The sequence below is a fragment of the Mustelus asterias genome, chromosome 3, assembly GCF_964213995.1.
Source record: "Mustelus asterias chromosome 3, sMusAst1.hap1.1, whole genome shotgun sequence".
Lineage (NCBI taxonomy): Eukaryota > Metazoa > Chordata > Chondrichthyes > Carcharhiniformes > Triakidae > Mustelus > Mustelus asterias.
Window position 1 is genome coordinate 78,883,531 of NC_135803.1, and position 22,264 is coordinate 78,905,794.

General features: G+C 43.7%; 1 protein-coding gene across 7 annotated transcripts in view; it reads left to right on the forward strand.

The window, feature by feature from the left end:
* Nucleotides 1-986: 986 nt before the first annotated feature.
* farp2 (FERM, RhoGEF and pleckstrin domain protein 2) overlaps nt 987-22,264 on the forward strand; it is a 238,026-nt gene continuing 216,748 nt past the window's right edge. For 5 of the 7 annotated variants that reach the window (XR_013497446.1, XM_078209254.1, XM_078209255.1 and 2 more), the window contains exons 1-2: nt 987-1,069; nt 9,220-9,440. Coding sequence is in view for 6 of the 7 variants with exons in the window: in XM_078209254.1 (XP_078065380.1) it covers nt 9,243-9,440 (198 nt within the window). In the remaining variant the exon portion in view is untranslated. Of the gene's footprint in view, nt 1,205-9,219; nt 9,441-22,264 lie in introns of all 7 variants that reach the window. The other 2 variants (XM_078209258.1, XM_078209253.1) reach the window with 2 other exon arrangements.

Sequence of the window (22,264 nt, forward strand, 5' to 3'; positions counted from 1 at the left end):
CCACCCCACCCCCCCCCCCACCCCCCCCCCACCCCCCCCCCCCCCCCCCCCCCCCCCCACCCCCCCCCCCACCCCCCCCCCACCCCCCCCCCCCACCCCCCCCCCCCCACCCCCCCCCCCCCCACCCACCCCCCCCCCACCCACCCCCCCCCCACCCCCCACCCACCCCCCCCCACCCACCCCCCACCCACCCCCCCCCCACCCACCACCCCCCCCCCACCCACCCCCCCCCACCCACCCCCCCCCCCACCCCCCCCCCACCCCCCCCACCCACCCCCCACCCACCCACCCCCCACCCACCCCCCCCCACCCCCCACCCACCCCCCCCCACCCCCCACCCACCCCCCCCCACCCACCCCCCCCCACCCCCCCCCCCCCCACCCCCCCCCCCCACCCCCCCCCCACCCCCCCCCCCACCCCCACCCCCCCCCACCCCCCCCCACCCCCACCCCCCCACCCCCCCACCCCCCCACCCCCCCCACCCTCACCCCACCCCCCCCCACCCTCACCCCACCCCCCCCCACCCTCACCCCACCCCCCCCACCCTCACCCCACCCCCCCCCACCCTCACCCCCCCCACCCCCCCACCCTCACCCCCCCACCCTCACCCCCCCCCCCCCACCCTCACCCCCCCACCCCCCTCACCCCCCCCACCCCCCCACCCTCACCCCCCCCACCCCCCACCCTCACCCCCCCCACCCCCCACCCTCACCCCCCCACCCCCCCACCCTCACCCCCCCCACCCCCCCACCCTCACCCCCCCCACCCCCCCACACCCCCTCCACCCCACCTCCCCCCCCCTTTTTTTCAGGTGCTGCAACCGCAGCAATCTGTGTCCGGCTATTAACCAATAAGGAGCAGGCTCTTTCCTCAGTGACGAATCAGCTGTCCCATTCAAATCGCAGCCAATAGGGCTTTCGCCCCAGCCAATGGGACACGAGCCCTCAGTTGTGCTGCGATACTATTGGTCGCAGGGGTCGGCCGGCCCAGCCAATGAGGAAGCGGCGCGGTTGCTGAGGAAGATGGCGGCGGTGGAAAGCTGCTGGAAGGAGCGGTGCTGAGGGTGGAGGTGAGCGGCGGAGCGGGAGCTGGAGAAGAGCCGGGGGCGTGGGCAGGATTTGGTTGCTCGGGGGTCGCTCTGTTTCCGCGGGCGAGGGGACATTCCCTGGCTGTTGCTATTCTTCTCAGGCACTGGAGGTTGGGGGTAAGTTTAAGGTTCCCCCCTCCCGGGTAGCTGAGTTCCCGGGTTTGGTGTCGCTGCAAAAACATCCGCTTTACCCCAGCCCGGTCACCAGCGTTACTACTGCCTGAAGCGGTGTGTCTGCTGCCCGTTGTTACTTTACCAGGGTTGGGTGGGTGATTCACCTCTTTCCTACTCCTGCATTCCCAAATCCTGCATGTGGCCCCACCCCATCTCTTATCTACAGGAATATGCACCCCAGATTGTAACTATGATTGTGCCCAGTCTGGGAGAGTGACAGTGTCTGCAGCACAAACTCCACAACATTAAACCGTCTTATTTGGCACAAAGCCAAAAAGTACATGCTCTGTTTGAAATTAATTGAAACAGATGACCCAGTTATCAAAATTACATTGTCATGTTATTTCATGATGTGTTAGTTGAGGCTGGATAAATGACAGAGTATGTGCAAGCATGTGTTGAAAATGTGTGTGTGTTAGACTCTACATGTAACCCTTTTGGTGATTTGAAGTGAGGTGTTTTATCTCCAAGCTCTCTACTATCTCAAAGCATAGGGCTAGATCTCTGACAACAATCAGATCTACTTCACCACCTCTCCATCCCTCCACCACATCTGCGATGACATGCTGTTTCTGACATCCTATTGCAGATGGGCTGCCACTTCTTTCCTTAAGCATTAGGAAGAGTGATGCAAATGTCTTCCTGTCCCCGCCTTGGTGCATCTTCTGATGAAACCTTCCATGTCTTTATTACATCTGGACTTGAATGTTTGAATAATCTCCGAACTGTACTCTGATGCCAGGCTGCAGCCTCCCTTTTTTTAAGTAGCATCTCTGATGTTTCACTTGGAATTGCAGAATGGTTACAGCACAGAAGAGGCCATTCAGCCCATTAGCCTGTGCTGGTTCCCTGAAGGGGCAATTCATTTAGTGGCGCTCTTCTGCATTTTCTCCCTTTGTCCTGCAATTTTTTCTTTTTCTGATAATGATTCAATTCCCTTTTGAAAGCTTTGATTTATCCTGCCTCCATCACGTTCTCATTTACTCCTTTAAAACGGATCCCTTTGACTAAGCTTTGGTCGCCTGACCTAATATCCATTTGTTCAGTGTCAAATTTCATTTCATAATGTTCCTTGCACTGTTTTATTATGTTAAGGGTGTTATATACATGCAAGATGTTGTCAACCATGTCTAACCCATTCATCATTTTAAAGACCTCTTTCAGGTCACCCCCTCAGCTCTTTTTTAGAGACAAGACTTCAAATCTAAAGGCACACTTGGACTCCTGATTGTTAGGATTTGTGAGGGGCGGGGGGGGGGGGGGGACAGTTTCATCTCAAGTAGGTCAGTGATTAGGGTGGAGAAGTTGATGGTACAAATCATGTTGCAGCAAATCGCAGATGTCGATGGATTCTGGCCTAACCCGCAGTCAAAAACTTAAACAAACACAAGCACTATGTGAGCAATTACAGGGAAATCACGGAGGTGCTATTTTTAATCTCATGTAACTTAATTGTGGCGTTCCATGTTCTCTAACCAATATGATGGAGTGATAGTGGGAGAAATGCTCACTGTATAGTTAAGTGTTAACATTGGGTGGTTTAATAATCCATTCCCTGTGCCAGCTACCCATTTGTTGCTGAGCAAAGAGGGGCAACTAGTGGATTAACTGTGCTGGGATGAGGTTTAGAACTATGCTACTGGGTGAAGGACTAAAGGTGATGACAAAAATTAGGAAAAGAAAGTGAAGTTGCGCATTGCTAGATCTTTCCCAGGATGCTAATAGCCCTAACAGCTTGCTGCAAGGACATATTGCTGGATCCAGGCCAGAGGTGGGGAGGTGGTGTGATGCTGGAGTTATAAAGCTGTTGTGATTGGATAGGATAAATATAAATTGTATGGGGATTGTCGATACTGGCTAAGTGGGTTGTGTTCTCTCCTCTCAGTCTCACTTCAGTACTCTAGAGCACATGTCTCCAGGTTGACACTCCAGTCCACTACCAAGGGAAAGCTGCACTGTCAGAGGTGCTGTCTTTCAGATGAGGCGTTATATGGGAGATGTGTTGTCGTAACAGTTTACCTCAGGATTAACCAGGAGCACAGTGCGATGTATTTTCCATAAGGTCCTGGGGCGGCACGGTAGCACAGTGGTTAGCACTGCTGCTTCACAGCTCCAGGGTCCCGGGTTCGATTCCCGGCTCGGGTCACTGTCTGTGTGGAGTTTGCACATTCTCCCCGTGTCTGCGTGGGTTTCCTCCGGGTGCTCCGGTTTCCTCCCACAGTCCAAAGATGTGCGGGTTAGGTTGATTGGCCAGGTTAAAAAAAAAAGAATTACCCCTTGTCCTGAGATGTGTAGGTTAGAGGGATTAGCAAGTAAATATGTGGGGGTAGGGCCTGGGTGGGATTGTGGTCGGTGCAGACTCGATGGGCCGAATGGCCTCCTTCCGCACTGTAGGGTTTCTATGATTTCTAAGTTCTTCCTGAAGCCATGAATAGTCAACTTAAAATTTTTTTTCAGTGCATTTACTGGTGAAGGTGAGACCACAACTCTAGTTTTGTGTTAAGCTTCATGAACATTGGCCATGTTCATTTAAATGAGAGACAGATACTCTATGAAGCGAGTTTGGTGTGTGAAATCTTGTTGTAAGGCTGAGCAAGGTAGGGGTAAGAAGTTTAACAACACCAGGTTAAAGTCCAACAGGTTTATTTGGTAGCAAAAGCCACACAAGCTTTCGAGGCTCTGAGCCCCTTCTTCAGGTGAGTGGGAATTCTGTTCACAAACAGAACTTATAAGACACAGACTCAATTTACATGAATAATGGTTGGAATGTGAATACTTACAACTAATCCAGTCTTTAAGAAACAAAACAATGGGAGTGGAGAGAGCATCTGTTGGATTTTAACCTGGTGTTGTTAAACTTCTTACTGTGTTTACCCCAGTCCAACGCCGGCATCTCCACATCAAGGTAGGGGTGTACAGGGTATCTTTCAGAGGTTGGATTGTGCATTCAAAGTTGGCAGGAAGGTTTTGAGGCTTGAGCATTTTGTTGCGAGCTTGATGCAGAAGGGCTTGACAACTGCAGACCAGCAGTTAAGCAGGTGAGCTCAGGCTTGTTTTTGAAATAATGCATAGTCAATGGTGTTGCTTGGATTAGAAGGTTGTTACAACAGCAGTGCTGGCATTGAACCAACATTTGAGCCTCATGATCTCCAAGTGAAGTTGGGCCTCGTCAAAGCAGTATTTATTTCTGAGGAGATCAGTGATATCATTTAAATTTTTTTTACATTTAGTTTGCACAGTGTCTTGCTATAATCTGGGTATAGTATTGGCAAACAGGTCCTGCTGTTCTCTGCCAACCCCTGAATATACAACACAGATTATTGTCACTGGGTAATGTTAGAGTTCATCAAAAATATGTAAATTTACCACCCAAATTAACAAAACAGTGAATAGTAATTTAATCCTCTGTGGTTTTTAAATGTGCACATTTGCATTGCTCGCTGCTCATAATAGAAACATAGAAAATAGGAGCAGAAGTGGGCCATTCAGCCCATCGAGCCTGCTCTGCCATTCAATGTGATAATGGCTGATCCTCTATCTCAATGACATACTGGTTCTCAAATTCTTACATGGGCAGGGTTTTCTTCTGTTATTTAAGGCAGGCTGTTACAGGATTTGTCATCCATGGTGACTACTATTTTCGTGATTAAAATCATGCAACTGAATTTGTGCCGCACATGTGGAATTTTCATGAGCCTGGACAAAAACTGTCGCAAGCTGAAGTAGCAAATTAAGGTGGTGTCACATGGGTAGTAATACAAAAACAGAATATTGTGATTCCTAGAAATTTGGAATGTTTCAGATTGACCTTTCATCAAAAGTATGTTCTGATGAAACGTCAGAGCCGACATGTGAATCCTATTTCTCTTTGCATTCGTGCTGCCCAACCTTGTGAATGCTTCTGGTATTTTCTGTTTTTATGCCATTTGGGATGCAATCAGCAAACTCTACAAATGGGTGAGAAGTGGCTGCACTCCCTAACTCAATGGTGTTCAACCCAATAAGTGATTAAAAATATCCCAAGATGTTGCCCTTAGTGTCCTGAGATGCATAGGTGAGAGGGATTAGTCGGTAAATATGTAGGGATATGGGAGTAGGGCCTGGGTGGGATTGTGGTCGGTGCAGACTCGATGGGCCGAATGGCCTCTTTCTGTACAGTAGGGTTTCTATGATTTGATTTCTATGTTTCAAACCAGTTTTATTAGAAAAGAACTGGGACAGTCGCAGGAATTGGATTTTGCCATTTTGTCTCTTTTTTATATCAAAATCTCCACTGCAGAAGCAGGCTATTCGGTCTGCACCAACTCTGCAAAGAGATCTAACCCAAGCCCTATCTCCATAACCCCACATATTTACCCTGCTAATCCCCCTCACCTACATACCTTGGGACAGTAAGGGATAACTTAGCATGGCCAATCAACCCTAACCTGTATATCTTTGTATTGTGGGAGGAAACCGGAGCACCCATTGTAAACCCATGCAGACATGGCGAACATGCAAACTCCACACACAGTCACCCAAGGCCGGAATTGAACCCGGGTTCCTGGCGCTGTGAGGCAGCAGTGCTAACCGCTATTCCACCTCGAGTCGTGTGATGAATCGAGAAGATTTGGATAAACTTTGTGGTAATTCTTAAAAAAAATAGTTGGAGAAGGCAATGGAGTGACCCCTGAAATCATGCTGTTATAGTCAATGTGGTGAGTCTACAATTTTGACCCAGCAACAGTGAAGGAACAGCGATTGTCTTTTCAAGGTCAGGATGGGGTGTGGCTCGGAGGGGAAAGTGTGTTGGTAGGAAACAAAGTAAGGAGTGTGAGACTCATCTGGGCACCAATGTAGGCGGACTGGAGCAGCTCTCGTATCAGTAAAAGTGAAGTTGGGATGTTTCAGAAATGTTCAACACTTCCCTGGAGCAGTTGTTTACCATTTTAATTGGCAATCTTGATGACTTCTACTGTTTTAGAGCAGTCCATTAGATCTGTGAATAAAAATAATTCAATGGTGGGTAGCAGCATGTTAATCCTAATGAATAAATGTTGCAATCCTATGAATGTCCAAAGAATATTACTTTTCTTTAGCTGTTGGATGCTGGCATAACCGAGAGTCATCTTGAGATTTCTGTAGAAAAGGATTTAGAAAAACATAACACTGTTCTCAGTTTTGTAGTTGTAAACCTTTTTGCGATTGGATGTTGGGATTTTGTGACTTAGAATCACGTTGTGAACTGCTTTTGATAGAGTCATAGAGATTTACAGCATGGAAACAGGCCCTTCGTCCCAACTTGTCCATGCTGCCCTTTATTTTAAAACCCTAAGCTAACCCCAATTGCCTGCATTTGGCCCATATTCCTCTATACCCATCGTACCCAAGTAACTGTCAAAATGCTTTTGAAAAGACAAAATTGTACCCACCTCTACTACTACCTCTGGCAGCTTGTTCCAGACACTCACCACCCTTTGTGTGAAAAAATTGCCCCTCTGGACACTTTTGGATCTCTTCCCTCTCACCGTAAAACTATGCCCTCTAGTTTTAGACTCCTCTACTTTTGGGAAAAGATATTGACTATCTAGCTGATCTGTGCCCCTCATTATTTTATAGACCTCTATAAGATAAGACTCTATAAGACCTCAGCCTCCTACACTCCCAGAGAAAAATGTCCCAGTCTATCCAGCCTCTCCTTATAACTCAATCCATCAAGCCCCAGTAGCATCCTAATAAATCTTTTCTGCACTCTTTCTAGTTTTAATAATATCCTTTCTGTAATAGGGTGACCAGAATTGCACACAGTATTCCAAGTGTGGCCTTACCAATGTCTTGTACAACTTCAACAAGACATCCCAACTCCTGTATTCAATGTTCTGACCAATGAAACCAAGCATGCCGATTGCCTTCTTCAACACTCTGTCCACCTGTGACTCCACTTTCAAGGAGCCATGAACATGTACCCCTAGATCTCTTTGTTCTGTAACTCTCCCCAACGCCCTACCATTAACTGAGTAAGTCCTGCCCTGGTTCAATCCACCAAAATGCATCACCTTGCATTTGTCTAAATTAAACTCCATCTGCCATTCGTCAGCCCACTGGCCCAATTGATCAAGATCCCATTGCAATTGGAGATAACTTTCTTCACTGTCCACTATGCCACCAATCTTAGTGTCATCTGCAAACTTACTAACCATGCCTCCTATATTTTCATCCAAATCATTAATATAGATTACAAATAACAGTGGACCCAGCACTGATCCCTGAGGCATACCGCTGGTCACAGGTCTCCAGTTTGAAAAACAACTCTCTACAACCACCCTCTGGCTTCTGTCAAGAAGCCAATTTTGTATCCATTTAGATACCTCACTCTGAATCCCGTGAGATTTAACCTTGTGCAACAACCTACCATGCGGTACCTTGTCAAAGACCTTGTTTAAGTCCATGTCGACAACATCAACTGCACTGACCTCATCTACCTTCTTGGTTACCCCTTCAAAAAACTCAAATTTGTGAGACATGATTTTCCACTCTCAAAGCCATGCTGACTGTCCCTAATCAGTCCTTGCATCTCTAAATGCCTGTAGATCCTGTCTGTCAAAATATCTTCCAACAATTTACCCACCACAGATGTGAGGCTCACTGGCCTGTAGTTCCCAGGCTTTTCCCTGCAGTCCTTTTTAAACAAAGGCACAACATTTGCCATTCTCCAAACTTCAGGTACCTCACCCGTGACTATCGATGATTCAAATATCATTTTAGGTTTAAACAAAATACAATTTCTGAAAAAATTGTATCATCCTTTTCCAGTGGCCTGTTCCTTTATACAGCTACTCAATTTTATCCAGCATTTATTTAGAAAAAGGTTACATAGACTGCAGTCAAAATAGTGTGCTAGACATAGTTAACTAGTAATTAATGGTAGTTGGGGAATGAGCAGGCCATTTGATTTAGTCGCACTTAATGCTCTGGGATTGGATAGACATGGAGTTGACTCGTTTGGTTGAACAGCATGTGGATGAGTTTGGATGAGGGCAGGAAATGTGGGATCTGGTAAAGAATAGTGAGTGGATTTGGCGAACCAGAGGATTCCTTGGGCTTAGCAGATAGATAGACTTGCATTTACTGCAGGACAGGGTTAGAAGAAAGGAATGTAGATTGACAACACTGCAGGTTAGGGATCTGGGAGTAGTCCATGTGAAGGAGGTAAAATGAGGTATTCTCTTAAAGAAGTTGTCTTTCCTCTTGTGTGTTCTTTGGTTTCAACACTTCCACTACTTTCCTGGCAGTGATTAGGTAACCTGGCACAGATCCTGGAACCTTCGTCTGTACAGCTGTGACTACTATTCCTGCCCCAAAATCCTTAGGAAGCATTCTTTTTCAGAAGATTCAGTGGTACTATTTGAAAAAGAGCAAGTGACTTCTGATGTCCTAGAGGGCTTTCCTGAGGAGGTGAAAGGTGCAATGTAAATGCAGGTTTTTATTTTCTGCCTTTCCATCTCTCTGACTTTGTTTTTCTATCCTTCTGAATTGTTCAAGACCCGGTCGTACCACTTCCTGATGCCTGTTTTAATATTTTAAGTGACTTGGCTTCTCCTTTCTCCAAACAAAGTGCAGTAGCACAATCTGTGTATGTGACTGGATAGCTAGAGATAATAATAAACAGACACGAACAGACATTGCAAACTGATCCTTCAGCTTAATAAGCAGTTCCTTTGTCAAAGTGTATGCAGAGAAAATAATTTATTGGCATAGTTTCTAATGCTAGTCTGAAGCATTTTTTAATGCAGTATTGATTTGCCTTTATGGTTTGCACAAAGATACTTTTGTGCATCTCCCTGACGTCAGCTGCAGTGTGATATTGGTAAATATCAAGAAGAATGTTTTGCACCCAAGTAACAAATGACCATATGTTTTAAAATGAAGTTGTGATCTGGCAGCAAATGCATGAGCCTGATAGTCTCTCTCTTTCCTAGACTACATCTGTTGCTCAGTGGGAATGATGGAGGAGATGGAAGGAACGTATCGAGTGTTGCAGACTCCTGGAGCTCGACTCGGAGCACAGACTAATGCAGCGATTAGTACGTTGGAGCCAGGGCAAAGCCTCTCCGTGACATCTTCCCTCAAAGCCCGGGGCAGAGGGATCCAGCTTGTGGTCCAGTTACTGGATGATGTTCAGGAACAGGTTGAAGTAGAGGTGAGAAATATTTGTTCCCAAAGGGGAAGTTATTGCCAGTTTCAATTTACAGAAAATGCTGCTTTTTTTGAGAATAATTGAAAACATGGTTTATATATGAATGGGGCACCCTTTACCTGCTGTTAGGAACTACAAGATATCATTCAGGGTGACATGCTCCTGTCTTGCAAAGGTCTAACTATCTTCATCACCTTAAGCAAGTAAACTTTTAAACATACCTTTTTAATAATGGGTGTCTGGGTCAGATTCTCTTTGAGCCATTGCATCTTGAGTACATTTTAACTTTTTTGATTTAAGGATGAGATAGAGATGAGGGAGGCCGTTGATTTGGAACATTCTAGCCATGAATGTAGTGAACAGTGGCGTTTCAAGGGTAACATCATCATGTCAGATGGTACATTTAGTTTGCCCTTGACCATCCTGGTACAATGATAATTGAGTTGTTGACTAATAGTAATACCAGACCTGGATATGACATTAAGAAAAGCCCCAGTAATTGGGGAGTTTTGGAAACCTTAATTGCCAAATTACCTGCTCTTCCCCAGCATGTCATACTTGGCACAAATCATGTCTTCAAGTTACTTCTATGCTGTTTGCAAAATATTATTTCCTGAATCGGAGTATTGTGCCGTCCCAGCACTCCACTGCCTCTATTTTCATTGTATCAAAAGAAAGGAAATGATGTTTGACTTGTATAGAACATCGTATCATCCATTGGGTTTCGCATGACATTTTTGTTACCTTAGCGATCATTGCGAAGATGGAAATTTGCATTTAAAACCATTAGCAGCCTGCAGGCATTTGGTGTTTGTGAACCAATTCACTAGAGTGAATCAGTGCTATAATGAAAGCAGGGGAGCAGGTTGGAAAAATGCCTATTATCAAATGGATAATTCAAGTATCAGATACTAAGTTCTTTGGGAAGATGGTGAAATTGGCAAAGGTAATTTGTGAGAGTTTTAGAAATTAATCTGATGAAACTAAATTTGCTGGTTCACACTTCAATATTTTTAGTAAAGTGAATTATTTTTGCTAATCTAAAACTGAGATGTCCAGTGGCACATTTCTTTCCCATCATATTGGAAGGTATTGCCCTTCACTTTTCCTTGCATCTCAAAGTTTAAAGAAAATATTTGTGGCTGCAATCTAGAACCTGTACATCTATATAGCTCAGTTGAATTTACGCTTGTGGACTGTGTTGTGATAGTTAAACGTAAAGCAGAAAGGAACATGTTAAATCATTAGACTGGCATAAACAAAGTGACTAGAATGTTTAATTGGATTGTCACATCGTTAGAAGTTTTGATGGAATATGCTATGCTAAAGTTGCCTAGCCTAGCAGCTCATTTATGTGTTCAGGCTCCTATATGTTCTTGCTGACAGATTTCGCCCCTCAACTACCAATGCTTCCTCTTCCCTCCACCTGCAACCGCATTGGCTAGTGGATAAAGCCCAGGAAGCCACAAACCCATTAATTATCATTCAGGGTGATATGCTCCTGCCTTGCAAAGTTCTAACTACCTTCATCACCTTAAGCAAGTAAACTTTTAAACATACCTTTTTAATAATGGGTGTGTGGATCAGATTCTCTTTGAGCCATTGCATCTTGAGTACATTTGAACTTTTTTGATTTATGTATGAGATAGCGATGAGGGAGGCCATTGATTTGGAACATTCTAGCCATGAATGTAGTGTGAGGTTTCAAGGGTAAAATCATCGTGTCAAAGAACTGTTTGAGGATAACCAGGAGAATGATCTCTTTTAGCTTGAAAGAAATTAGTTCAGTAGAAGTATATGCAATATTTAATGGCAAAGATCAGCTTTGTGTGGAAGACTATTGCAGGGATACTTGAAGTGGGGGCATGAGTAAAAAGAAAGCTTAGTATAAATGTTGGGAAAAACTTCACCCAAAATGTGCTGCACATGGGTTCCAAAAGAAGTTTAATAAAGTCTTGCACAACAGATCTGTGAGCAAATTTCTAACTCGAGGAATAAAAGGGACAGTAGCAACATGGATATGAAATTAGCTGAGTGGCAGGGAGCAGTAGCAGTTATTGGATGTTCTTGGGCTTGTGGAAGGTTTGTAGTGGAGTTCTTCAGGTGTCGTTTTTGGGAGCCTTTTCTCCATATAATTAATGATATAGACCTTTGTACAAGGCACAATTTCGAAATTTGCCAATGATATGAAACTTGGAACATTGTGAGTAGTGAAGAGGATAGTGTATTAATTCAAGAGGACATAGGTTGGTGGAATAGGGGGATAAGTGGCAGATTATATTTAATACAGTGAAACGAGAAGTGATTCATTTTGTCAAGGAGAACATGGAGAGAATATAAAATTAACGGGTATAATTCTAAGGCAGTGCAGGAGCAATGGGGTCTGGGTGTGAATGTGCAAAAGCCATTGAAGGTAGCAGGGCAGTTTGAGAGAGTGGTTAATAAAACATACAAGGCTTTATTAATAGGAACGTAGGGTACAAAAGAAAATAAATTATATTTGGCTTTTATAGAACACTGGTTTAGCTTCATATATTGGAGAAAGTGCAGAAAAGATTCATGAAAATGGTTCCCCGGATGAGGAGCTTCAGATATGAAGATGAATTGGAGAGCTTGGGACTCTTCCTTAGAGAATAGATGGCTGAGAGGAGATTTGTTAGAAGTATGAGGAGTAGATACAGAGAAATTGTTCCTAATAGTGGAATAGTCGAGAACTAGAAGGTATATGTTTAAGATAATTGGCAAAAGAAGCAATGGTGAAATGAAGAATTTATTTTTCATGCATCGGTGATTGGGATCTTGAATGCACAGCCTGAGAGTTTGGGGGAGGGAGGATCAATTGAGACATTTAAGAGGGTGTTGGATTATAGCCTAAAAAAGAAGAATGAGCATAGGGAGAAGGCTGGGAGTGGCATAGGATGTACCTGCACCACATGGTCTGCAGTGGTGCACGAAAATGGCTCACCATTACCTTCTTGAGGGCAATTAGGGATGGGCAATAAATGCTGGCCTACCCAGCTCCACCCACATCCTGTGAAAGAATAAATTGTTTGCCTTAGAACAAAGGAGGTTGAGGGGCAATGCAATTGACACGTATAACATTGAGAGACAAGTTGGAATAAAAAGAGGGAGCCTATTTACCGTAGCAGAGGAGTCACAAACAGGGGCAGAGACTTAAAGTAATTGGTGCAAGTATTAGATGAGAGATGAAGAAACATTTTTTTTATCCAGAGGGTGATAGGGACCTGGAACTCGCTGCCTGAAAAGGTGCTAGAGACAGAAATTCTCAAAACATTAAAAAAAGGTATTTCGATGTCCACTTGAAGAGTTGTGACCTGCAGAGCTACAGACCTAATGCAGAAAGGTGGGATTACAGCTTGTTATCAACCAATAGGAATACGATGGGCTGAATAGCCTCGTGTCATAAATTTTTGATGATTTCTATGATAAATACTTACAAACCTCTCAATGTCTTTATAGATGCCTGCCTTGTACTGTTTCTGAGCTGTTAGTCTAGCTATGCTTTAGTTGTGCTTTCATGATCTCTGGGTGTTCCAAAATGCTTTGCTGAAGTGTAGTCACTGTCATAATGTAGGAAATGTGGCAGCTAGTTTGTGAAGACATTGTCCCACAAATAGCAATGAGATAATGAACAGAAAACCTGTTCATGATGTTGGTTGTGGGATGGGTATTGAGAAGTCTTCGAATAGTGTCAGGAGATTTTTTATGTCGAACTGCGAGGGCGTAGTCATTGAGTTGAAGGTTTCTTCCAAAAGATGGCACTCTGGCAGTGCAATATTCTGTCAATACTGTACTGGATTGTTGGCCGAGAGTCTCTTGACTGGTGTTTAAACCCACAGCCTTATGACTTGGAGGTGCAAATACTTCCCACTGAGACACAGCTGATGGCTGGATTGAAATCGGCACAGGTAATGGCCTGGAAGCTGAATCAGACACATCCTCTCAGTGTAAGCCTGTAAGGAAGGGGGGAAGAATATAGAGGCCAGAACTCTACCACCTTGTCCGCCACGGAATCAGCGCAGATGAGGGTCCAACAACGGAAATCTCCGTTGACCTCGGGTGGGACTTTCTGGTCTCGCCTGAGCGAGGCCGTAAAATCCCACCCAGGATGTTCTTTTCAAGGGTGCTCATATATTGTGCTGTTCGTGAGCACAATACTGTTGTAAAGTGAATTAGCAGTGGTAATCACTGTAAATTTAATGAACTACTGCCATGCCTCAAAGTAACTTCAGTAAAGGGGAAATTATATATTGGTGAGTAGTGAGGTTTAGCTGCAGCTATTTTAGACAACGTAGAAACATTTGGAAGTTTTTTTAAGTGGTGGGTGAGGTCTGACATATTAGTTGGTGTTTCACCCAATGTGGCTAGAACATAAGCGTAGGAGTAAATGTCATGGTCTCTCCCCAGTCTGTTCCACCATTCAATATGATCATGGCTGATCTTCTGACTTAACTCCACTTACCCATTCATTCTCCATATCGCTTTATTCCCAGAGAAACCAAAGATCTGCCTATCTTAGCTTTGAATGTACTCAACAGCAGAGCTGCCACAACCCTGTGGGATAGACAATTCCAAAAATTCACGTGAAGAAATTTCCCCTCGTGTCAGTCCTAAATGATTGACCCCTTATCTTGATGGTGTGTTCCAGAAGTTCTAGATTCCCAGCCAGGAGAAAATCTCTGTCAGACCCTTCAGAATCTTCTATGTTACAATAAGATCACTTCTTATTTTACCCAGAGTGTGTAGGCCCAATTTGCTCAGCCTCACATAGGAGAGCCCTGTCAGCTCAGGATCCAAACTGTGTGTCTAAAATCAAGTCAGGTTTGAGGACACAATCTGACTAACTTCAAATTCTGAGAGCATTAAGTTTCATGAGCTTGTAATGGATGATTTGAGGGGCAAGTTGCCGCCTACGTAATGGCAGAATGCCATTCAGCATCCAACATACTTTTGTACATTGCACTTTAGAGCATAGAATCCCTACAGTGCTGAATGAGGCCATTTGGCCCATCTAGTCTGCATCTACTGCATGCCAAAATGACTGATGACATTGGTTTTGCATTTTTGTTAAACTTGTAGGATGTACTCTGAATTCATACACAGTTGCTTAATGCTGTTCTTTTTCCATCATTTGAACAGTAACTCTCCACTTTCATCTTGTCTGACTTGATGTATTGATGTTCAGCCTGACTGTTGCTGAAGCACATTGTGACTCTCGGCTTCCCTTTTGTGGTTTTTGCCATTCACTCCTTGTGGTCTCAAGGAAAACTGGGATGAACATTCATCACCCTGAATTGTCATCCCCGGTTGTCTGCAACCTTCTTGCAGCTGAAAGAGCAATAGACGAGGCCAAATTGCCACCAGAGATTCCCAGATCACTTGTTGGGTTGGACAAACTGCTCCATAGGGCACTCGACTATCACATCAGGAAGATTGCGTGGTTGATTCCTGACTAGTGCTCTCAGGAATTCCCAGCTAGCCCAGTGGCTGATCTGATCATGAATAGGTTGTGGGTTGACTCCAGGGATAATCAATGATTCTTGATGGTCTTTCCTTTGCAAATGAAGATGGGAAGTAGGAATGATATTTAACACACAATTGGCTGTGCTCATCTATGGTTGGGTTTAAATAAATATTTCTGGAGTGTGGAAGGAGCTTCAATTCGTATGATAGAAATACCATGGTCAGCACAAACCCTGCCGAGTTTAAATTCAGAACTTCAATTTGCAAAACACCCTGTGTTGTATGATTCAGGAGCAGATGATGGAAAAAGTAAGCAGTAGATACCCAAAGCTAACATTGATGCAATTGTGGAGCTGAGCAGCACCCACCCTTTTTTTTTATACGAGAAACCAAGGTGTAGTGTCAATGTCTGATAGCATTGTAAGCAAGGCATTCTTTTCTTTGTGTAATATGGTTGACTTGTAGTGCAGAAAGTGAGATGAACTAATTAATTTGTTTTTGATGATGCTTGGGATAATTATTTTTTTGGTACTCTTCTGAAGACATGTTCAACATGGTGGCATGCTGCATTCTTTACAATAATGTCCTGGGTAGACGATTTGTAACATTCTTTACAATAATGTCCTGGGTAGACGATTTGTAACATTCTTTACAATAATGTCCTGGGTAGACGATTTGTAACATTCTTTACAATAATGTCCTGGGTAGACGATTTGTAACATTCTTTACAATAATGTCCTGGGTAGACGATTTGTAACATTCTTTACAATAATGTCCTGGGTAGACGATTTGTAACATTCTTTACAATAATGTCCTGGGTAGACGATTTGTAACATTCTTTACAATAATGTCCTGGGTAGACGATTTGTAACATTCTTTACAATAATGTCCTGGGTAGACGATTTGTAACATTCTTTACAATAATGTCCTGGGTAGACGATTTGTAACATTCTTTACAATAATGTCCTGGGTAGACGATTTGTAACATTCTTTACAATAATGTCCTGGGTAGACGATTTGTAACATTCTTTACAATAATGTCCTGGGTAGACGATTTGTAACATTCTTTACAATAATGTCCTGGGTAGACGATTTGTAACAGACTATTGACCTTGATGGACAGCTTCAAGATGTACAAAGCAGGGTGATGAGACTTTTGAAGCTCTGTGGGTTAATTGAATGCTGGTTTATGGAGGAAAATTGGCAGGACACTAGGAGAGAACTCCCTTTTCTCCAAGTGACATGGGATCTTTTAATGTTCACTTAACTCAAGCTCTGCCTCTCTCTGGTTAACGTTTCAAAGAGTTGATGATCTCAGTGCTGTGCTGTAATGAAAAACTATCTTTAGATAATAAATTAAACCCCTGATTACGGACCTTGAGCCTATAAACTTTTTATTAATACTGATGCCAACTGTGTCAAACTGCCAAAAAGGATATCAGACGGTTCAGCAAATTGGCTGCTACATTTCCTACATAATCTATTTCAGATAGCTCACTAGTGCGTTTCTTAGGAATGCTACTATACCAGAGCAGTGGTCTTCACTCCACTCACCTGTTTTGTGAAGAATTGGAATTGAGGGATGCCTGAGAACTCAAAATTGCTGCTGAAAAATTTACTTAATGATTGAGCAGTCTCCTTGTGCATGAAAGGTTTAACAATTCCCAGACCCTGCTTGTAGTTGTAGATGTTTTTTGGGGTCCCCATTCACATACGAAGGTTCCAGGTTTGATCAGGGGGGCTCTACAAAGTGTTTCATTAGCTGCCTTCGTTATTTTCTGTAACTGTCATGACAATTTAATGATATATGTACCTGGACCCCCAAGTCTCTGAACTACCAATGTTTCTAGTTTTTCACATTTTAGAAAGTACCCTGTTCTATCTCTCTTAGGCTCAAAGTGGCTAAACTCACAGTGAAATGTAAATGCCATAGTTTTGCTCATTCATTTAATCTCTCTAGGGGATTTTCACTAACTTCATTTCGGTGTTAATATAAGCTACTTGTGACACTAATAAATAAATTTTAAAACTTCAATCTCTCTTTGTAATTGTATGCTTCCACCTAAGGCACAGTGGATATGTGGCTTTCTATCTATTCACCCAAGTTGTTCATAAATAGAAACATAGAAAAACTACAGCACAAAACGGGCCCTTCGGCCCCACAAGTTGTGCCGAACATATCCCTACCTTTTAGGCCTACCTATAACCCTCCACCCTATTAAGTCCCATGTACTCATCCAGGAGTCTCTTAAAAGACCCTATTGAGTTTGCCTCCACCACCACTGATGGCAACCGATTCCACTCGCCCACCACCCTCTGTGAAAAACTTCGCCCTAACATTTCCCCTGTACCTACCCCCCAGCACCTTAAACCTGTGTCCTCTCGTAGCAGCCATTTCCATCCTGGGAAAAAGCCTCTGAGAGTCCACCCGATCTATGCCTCTCAACATCTTGTATACATCTATTAGGTCTCCTCTCATCCTACGTCTCTCCAAGGAGAAAAGACCGAGCTCCCTCAGCCTATCCTCATAAGGCATGCCACTCAAACCAGGCAACATCCTTGTAAATCTGCTCTGCACCCTTTCAATCTTTTCCACATCCTTCCTGTAATGAGGCGACCAGAACTGAGCACAGTACTCCAAGTGGGGTCTGACGAGGGTCTTATATAGCTGCATCATTATCCCCGGACTCCTAAACTCAGTCCCTCGATTGATAAAGGCCAGCACACCATATGCCTTCTTAACCACCACCTCCACCTGCGGGGCCGATTTTAGAGTCCTATGGACCCGGACCCCAAGGTCCTTCTGATCCTCTACCGTACTAAGAGTCTTTCCCTTTATATTGTACTCCTTCATCCCATTTGACCTGCCAAAATGGACCACTACGCATTTATCTGGGTTGAAGTCCATCTGCCACTTCTCTGCTCAGTCTTGCATCCTATCTATGCCCCTCTGTAACTTCTGACATCCCTCCAGACTATCCACACCCCACCAAGCTTCGTGTCGTCGGCAAACTTACCAACCCATCCCTCCAGTTCCTCATCCAGGTCATTTATGAAAATGACAAACAGCAAGGGTCCCAGAACAGATCCCTGGGGCACACTACTGGTGATCGACCTCCATTTATAAAAAGACCCATCTATACACGCTCTCTGCCTCTTTTGGGCAAGCCAGTTCTGGATCCACAGGGCCCCTTGGATCCCATGCCCTCTCTCTTTTTCTAGAGGCCTTGCATGGGGGACCTTATCGAACGCCTTGCTAAAATCCATATAAACCACATCTACTGCTTTCCCTTCGTCAATGTGTTTAGTCACATTTTCGAAGAACTCCTCCAGGCTCGTAAGGCAAGATCTGCCTTTGACAAAGCCATGCTGAGTATTCTTGAGCATACTAAACCTCTCTAAATGCTCATAAATCTTGTCCCTCAGGATCTTCTCCATCAGCTTACCAACCACTGAGGTTAGACTCATAGTACACAGTGAGGTTAGTCTCACAGTACACAGTTGAAGCCCCCAACCACATAATCATGCTGAATATCACCAGTCACATCCTGCCAATTAGAGTGCCTGCCCAATATTTCTACTTTCTCTCCTGTCACTCAACCAAGCCAGTAATTTTGTTTTCAAGCCTATGAACTGATTTTCAGCGAGCTATCTTTTATTGGAGATGCCTTCTGAAAGTCCATATAAGTAAAATATATGGACATCTGTCACCTCTTCAGAAAATTCAGACATGACCTACCCTTTACCAATCCACACTGAATCTCCCTGAGCAGCTGAAAATTCAAAGCATTTGGTTACCTTATTTTTAACTATAAACCATTTCCTGACAACACGTTAGGCCAACTGGTCTATAATTCACTGATTTCCCCCTTATAGCTTTTGTAAAAAGTGGAGTGACGTGCACAATTGTCTAAACCTAAAGGAACATTTCCTGAATCGAGAAAGCTTTGGAGCATAAAGCTGAGGAAGGTGAAGAGTGTCAGTAAAAGTTCTTTCTCATCTTAGTTTTTAAATGCTTTTGGGGAAGGGTAGGGAAACGTGGGAAAGATTATTTGGAGGCTACCCAGCACCTTCTAACTGAGGAATATTTAAATATCTGAATAGTCGTTCTGTTTCCAGTGTTGTGAAACATGATCTTTGTACAGGGGAATGTGATAATGCAAATCTGTGTGTGTGGTTTCATAGGGCAATTTGTATTGCATGCTGTGGCTGTATAGAGTTCAGTTGAAAAGTATTGTAAGAAAGATCTTATTTGGTGGGCTAGTGCTTTTTAAAAAGTAATTAGAGTTTTACACAAGTTTGGTTAGCGTTTGTTCATAATACTTTGCAGTGACACCATGAAAAGCACACCAAACAGCACTCTGTTCATGTTTGATTACCTATTCTGATTCAATTGCTGCCTCAACCCTTTTCATTTTCAGTGGGAAGGGTAAGCTTCAGAAATAGGTATACAAGCAGAAAATGAGAGCAGGATCTTTGTGCTTTTACAGTGCTAACTTAAACTGGCAAAGGCCCCATATGTATTTTAGCCGTGTATTTGTCTTTGGGAGGTGTGGTAGTTAGCTTCTGTTTGCTTACACAGCATTGGCTGGTAGACTACCATGGCCTCCATGACACTTGTGTCTGCTCAAGGTTAGGTGGAGCTTCCTATCACTGCAGTCTAGTCAGCGTTTATCTGGCATAGAGGGGAATAGAACTTGTGTGGGTGTAGTTATTTTTTTGGACTGGTTGAACCTGTCTCTTATTCCCTTGCATGTATTGTATTAGCAGTAGGTATGTTTTTGATTAAGTAACCCTGCTTTCCTTGCAAGGATCTGAAGGTGATTATCAGAGTTTTCAGGGGGAATGCAATTCTGTGTATTTTCTCCTGGCCTTTGGGGAAAGAAGTTTGCATTATAAAGTTTGGAACTCAATTTGCTGTCGTGTTTCCCACATCCAGATGTCTCTAGGGTACCAATATACTTATTCTATGATTCTGTTGCTTCTCCTGAAGTCACTATACACCTGGCTGATGTATTTAGTTTCTGCCTCTTTTTGCCAAGTCTCTCTGGCATCCTTTTGCTAAGTGCTGTGTGGTGCATGACAGGCCCTTGTCTTCTGTTTTGGAAGGTTGAGATCGAAAATCCATCTTGTGGGGTAAAAAGGCATGGGGGAACGATGTGGTTGCTATGTGTGCATCTGAAAATGTTGGTCTTTTTGAATACAAAGGAGGAGAAGTTACGTTACAATTGTATAAAGCTCTGGTTCAACAATATTTGAAGTAGAATCATAGAATCTCTACAGTGCAGAAGTTTGGCCCATTGAATCTGTACTGATTCTCCGACAGAGCATCTCACCCAGGCCCTGTCCCTGTGCCTATCCCCGTAATCCGCACATTTCCCATGGCTAACCCACCTAACCTACACATCTTTGGACTGTGGGAGGAAACTGAGGCACCTGGAGGAAATTCATGCAGACACGGGGAGAACATGCAAACTTCACACAGTCACCCAAGGCTGAAATTGACCCTGGGTCCCTGGAGCTGTGAGGCAGCAGTACTAACCACTGTGCTGCTGTGCCACCTGTGTTCCATTCTGGACATTAGCCTCAGGGGAAGTGGAATGCAGATTCACCAGAATGATATTGGCCTTGGAGAGGTTAAATTAAATTAAAAGGACAGGTTGCATAGACTAGTTTTGTGTTCCCTTGAATATAGAAAATTAAGGGTGATCTAATGGATTAAAGGATTTCATAGAGTAGAGAGAGGTGGTGGTAGCATGGAGCGTGGTATGGGAAAAACTTTAAAATTAGACACCGTTAAAAGCACATCAACAAAGGTAGTGGAAATCTGGAACATTACCACCCCTTCAAAAGATTCATTTTTATTGGATAAGGTGCTAAAGGTTACTGGACAAAGGTGGACTAGATGGAGGTGAGATACAGATCAGTCATTACCTAATTATGTGGTAGAACAGGGCTGAATGACTCTTGTTTTGCGCTTTTGCACATTTTATTGTGATTGTTGATATTATTGGTCTGTAGAGAGAAGCTTTGTGGCCAAAATGGAAAATCATAAACCCAGTGTTGCAGCAAATGCTGTGTACAAATCTGGGCTGCTGTAGCAGTTGTAATGTAGTGTGGCATAAATTACCCATTTTCTTTCAAAATCATTGTCAAATCCTTTCTGCAGTATAAATGGGTTTGATTTAGTGTACTGGGTATTTGGTGATATTGCTGTCATGGAAGTGGAAGGGGTTGCATTCTTCAAGATAAACAAAATGTTGTAGCTTGCGTTCCCTCTAGCTTCTGTTTGCTCAGTATGGCCAGCTAGTACCATCTAAAAAGGGAACATTCCTTGTGCACAGCTTTTGTTCTCCGTGTGGCATGTTCGACTTTGTTGGGCCATGCACCCGCACAGCTTGGAGGGAACATTGATTGTAACCCCTCTCCAAGCTTTTGTTTGGTTGTAAGTGTTGTTTCACTGTAACTTGAAAGAAAAGCTTTTGCTCCTGAATTGTTTGCTGTTATTTGTTTATCATTTTATTTTCAGGATTTAAAAGGAATTAAAACTAAGTAATTTCAATTCCATTCAAAGAACATGAAGCTACTTTGTGGTCTTGACATTGGTACCAGATCCCTCCTTTTTCTCGACCTCCTTGATGACTTAAGTGTTGCTGACCACCACTCCTCCATGATCCACCTTCATAGCATTGTCATCTTGCGTTTCTATTCCTACTTTTTCCAGTGTAGCCCCTGATCTTTTGGTAATGTTTTTCTTGTCCCTGCACAATTACCACCTTGGTTCTCTCCTCAGCCTTCTCAAAGTCCTCGTTTCCATGTTGCTTTTCTACCATGATATCCACAAGCATGAGTACAGATCTACGCACATGCTAATTACTGTCTCCAACCTACCTTGACTGCATAACTGTTGAAACGCTGTGCAACGGCCTATGCAGCATTAGAAATGAGCCAGAACATGTTCTTAGTTGGTAAGATTGAAGTCAATCTGCTTGGTTACCAATTTGTTTATATTTTTTTCAATAGCTTCTCTGCAATTTCTCCAGTCCTGTCTGTTCATTGCTGAAATGGGACAGACTTTTGAGCCTTTTACTCAATAATAGATGATGGTGCATTCAGTCATCCTGTCAATGCACTTTAGAATTCTCTTCTAGGACCCTTATTCCTTGCTACATCTCTCTTCCCCTTAAATCCTCCTCATAGCCCTCCTTTTGGTTCACGCCTTCACTCATCAGCTCTGGGTCAGTTAGTAGCAGTCTTACCTTTGTGGCATAAGACTGTGGATTCAGATCAAACTCCAATCTAGCCTGACACTCCAGTACGGTACCGAGGAAGTGCTGAATTGT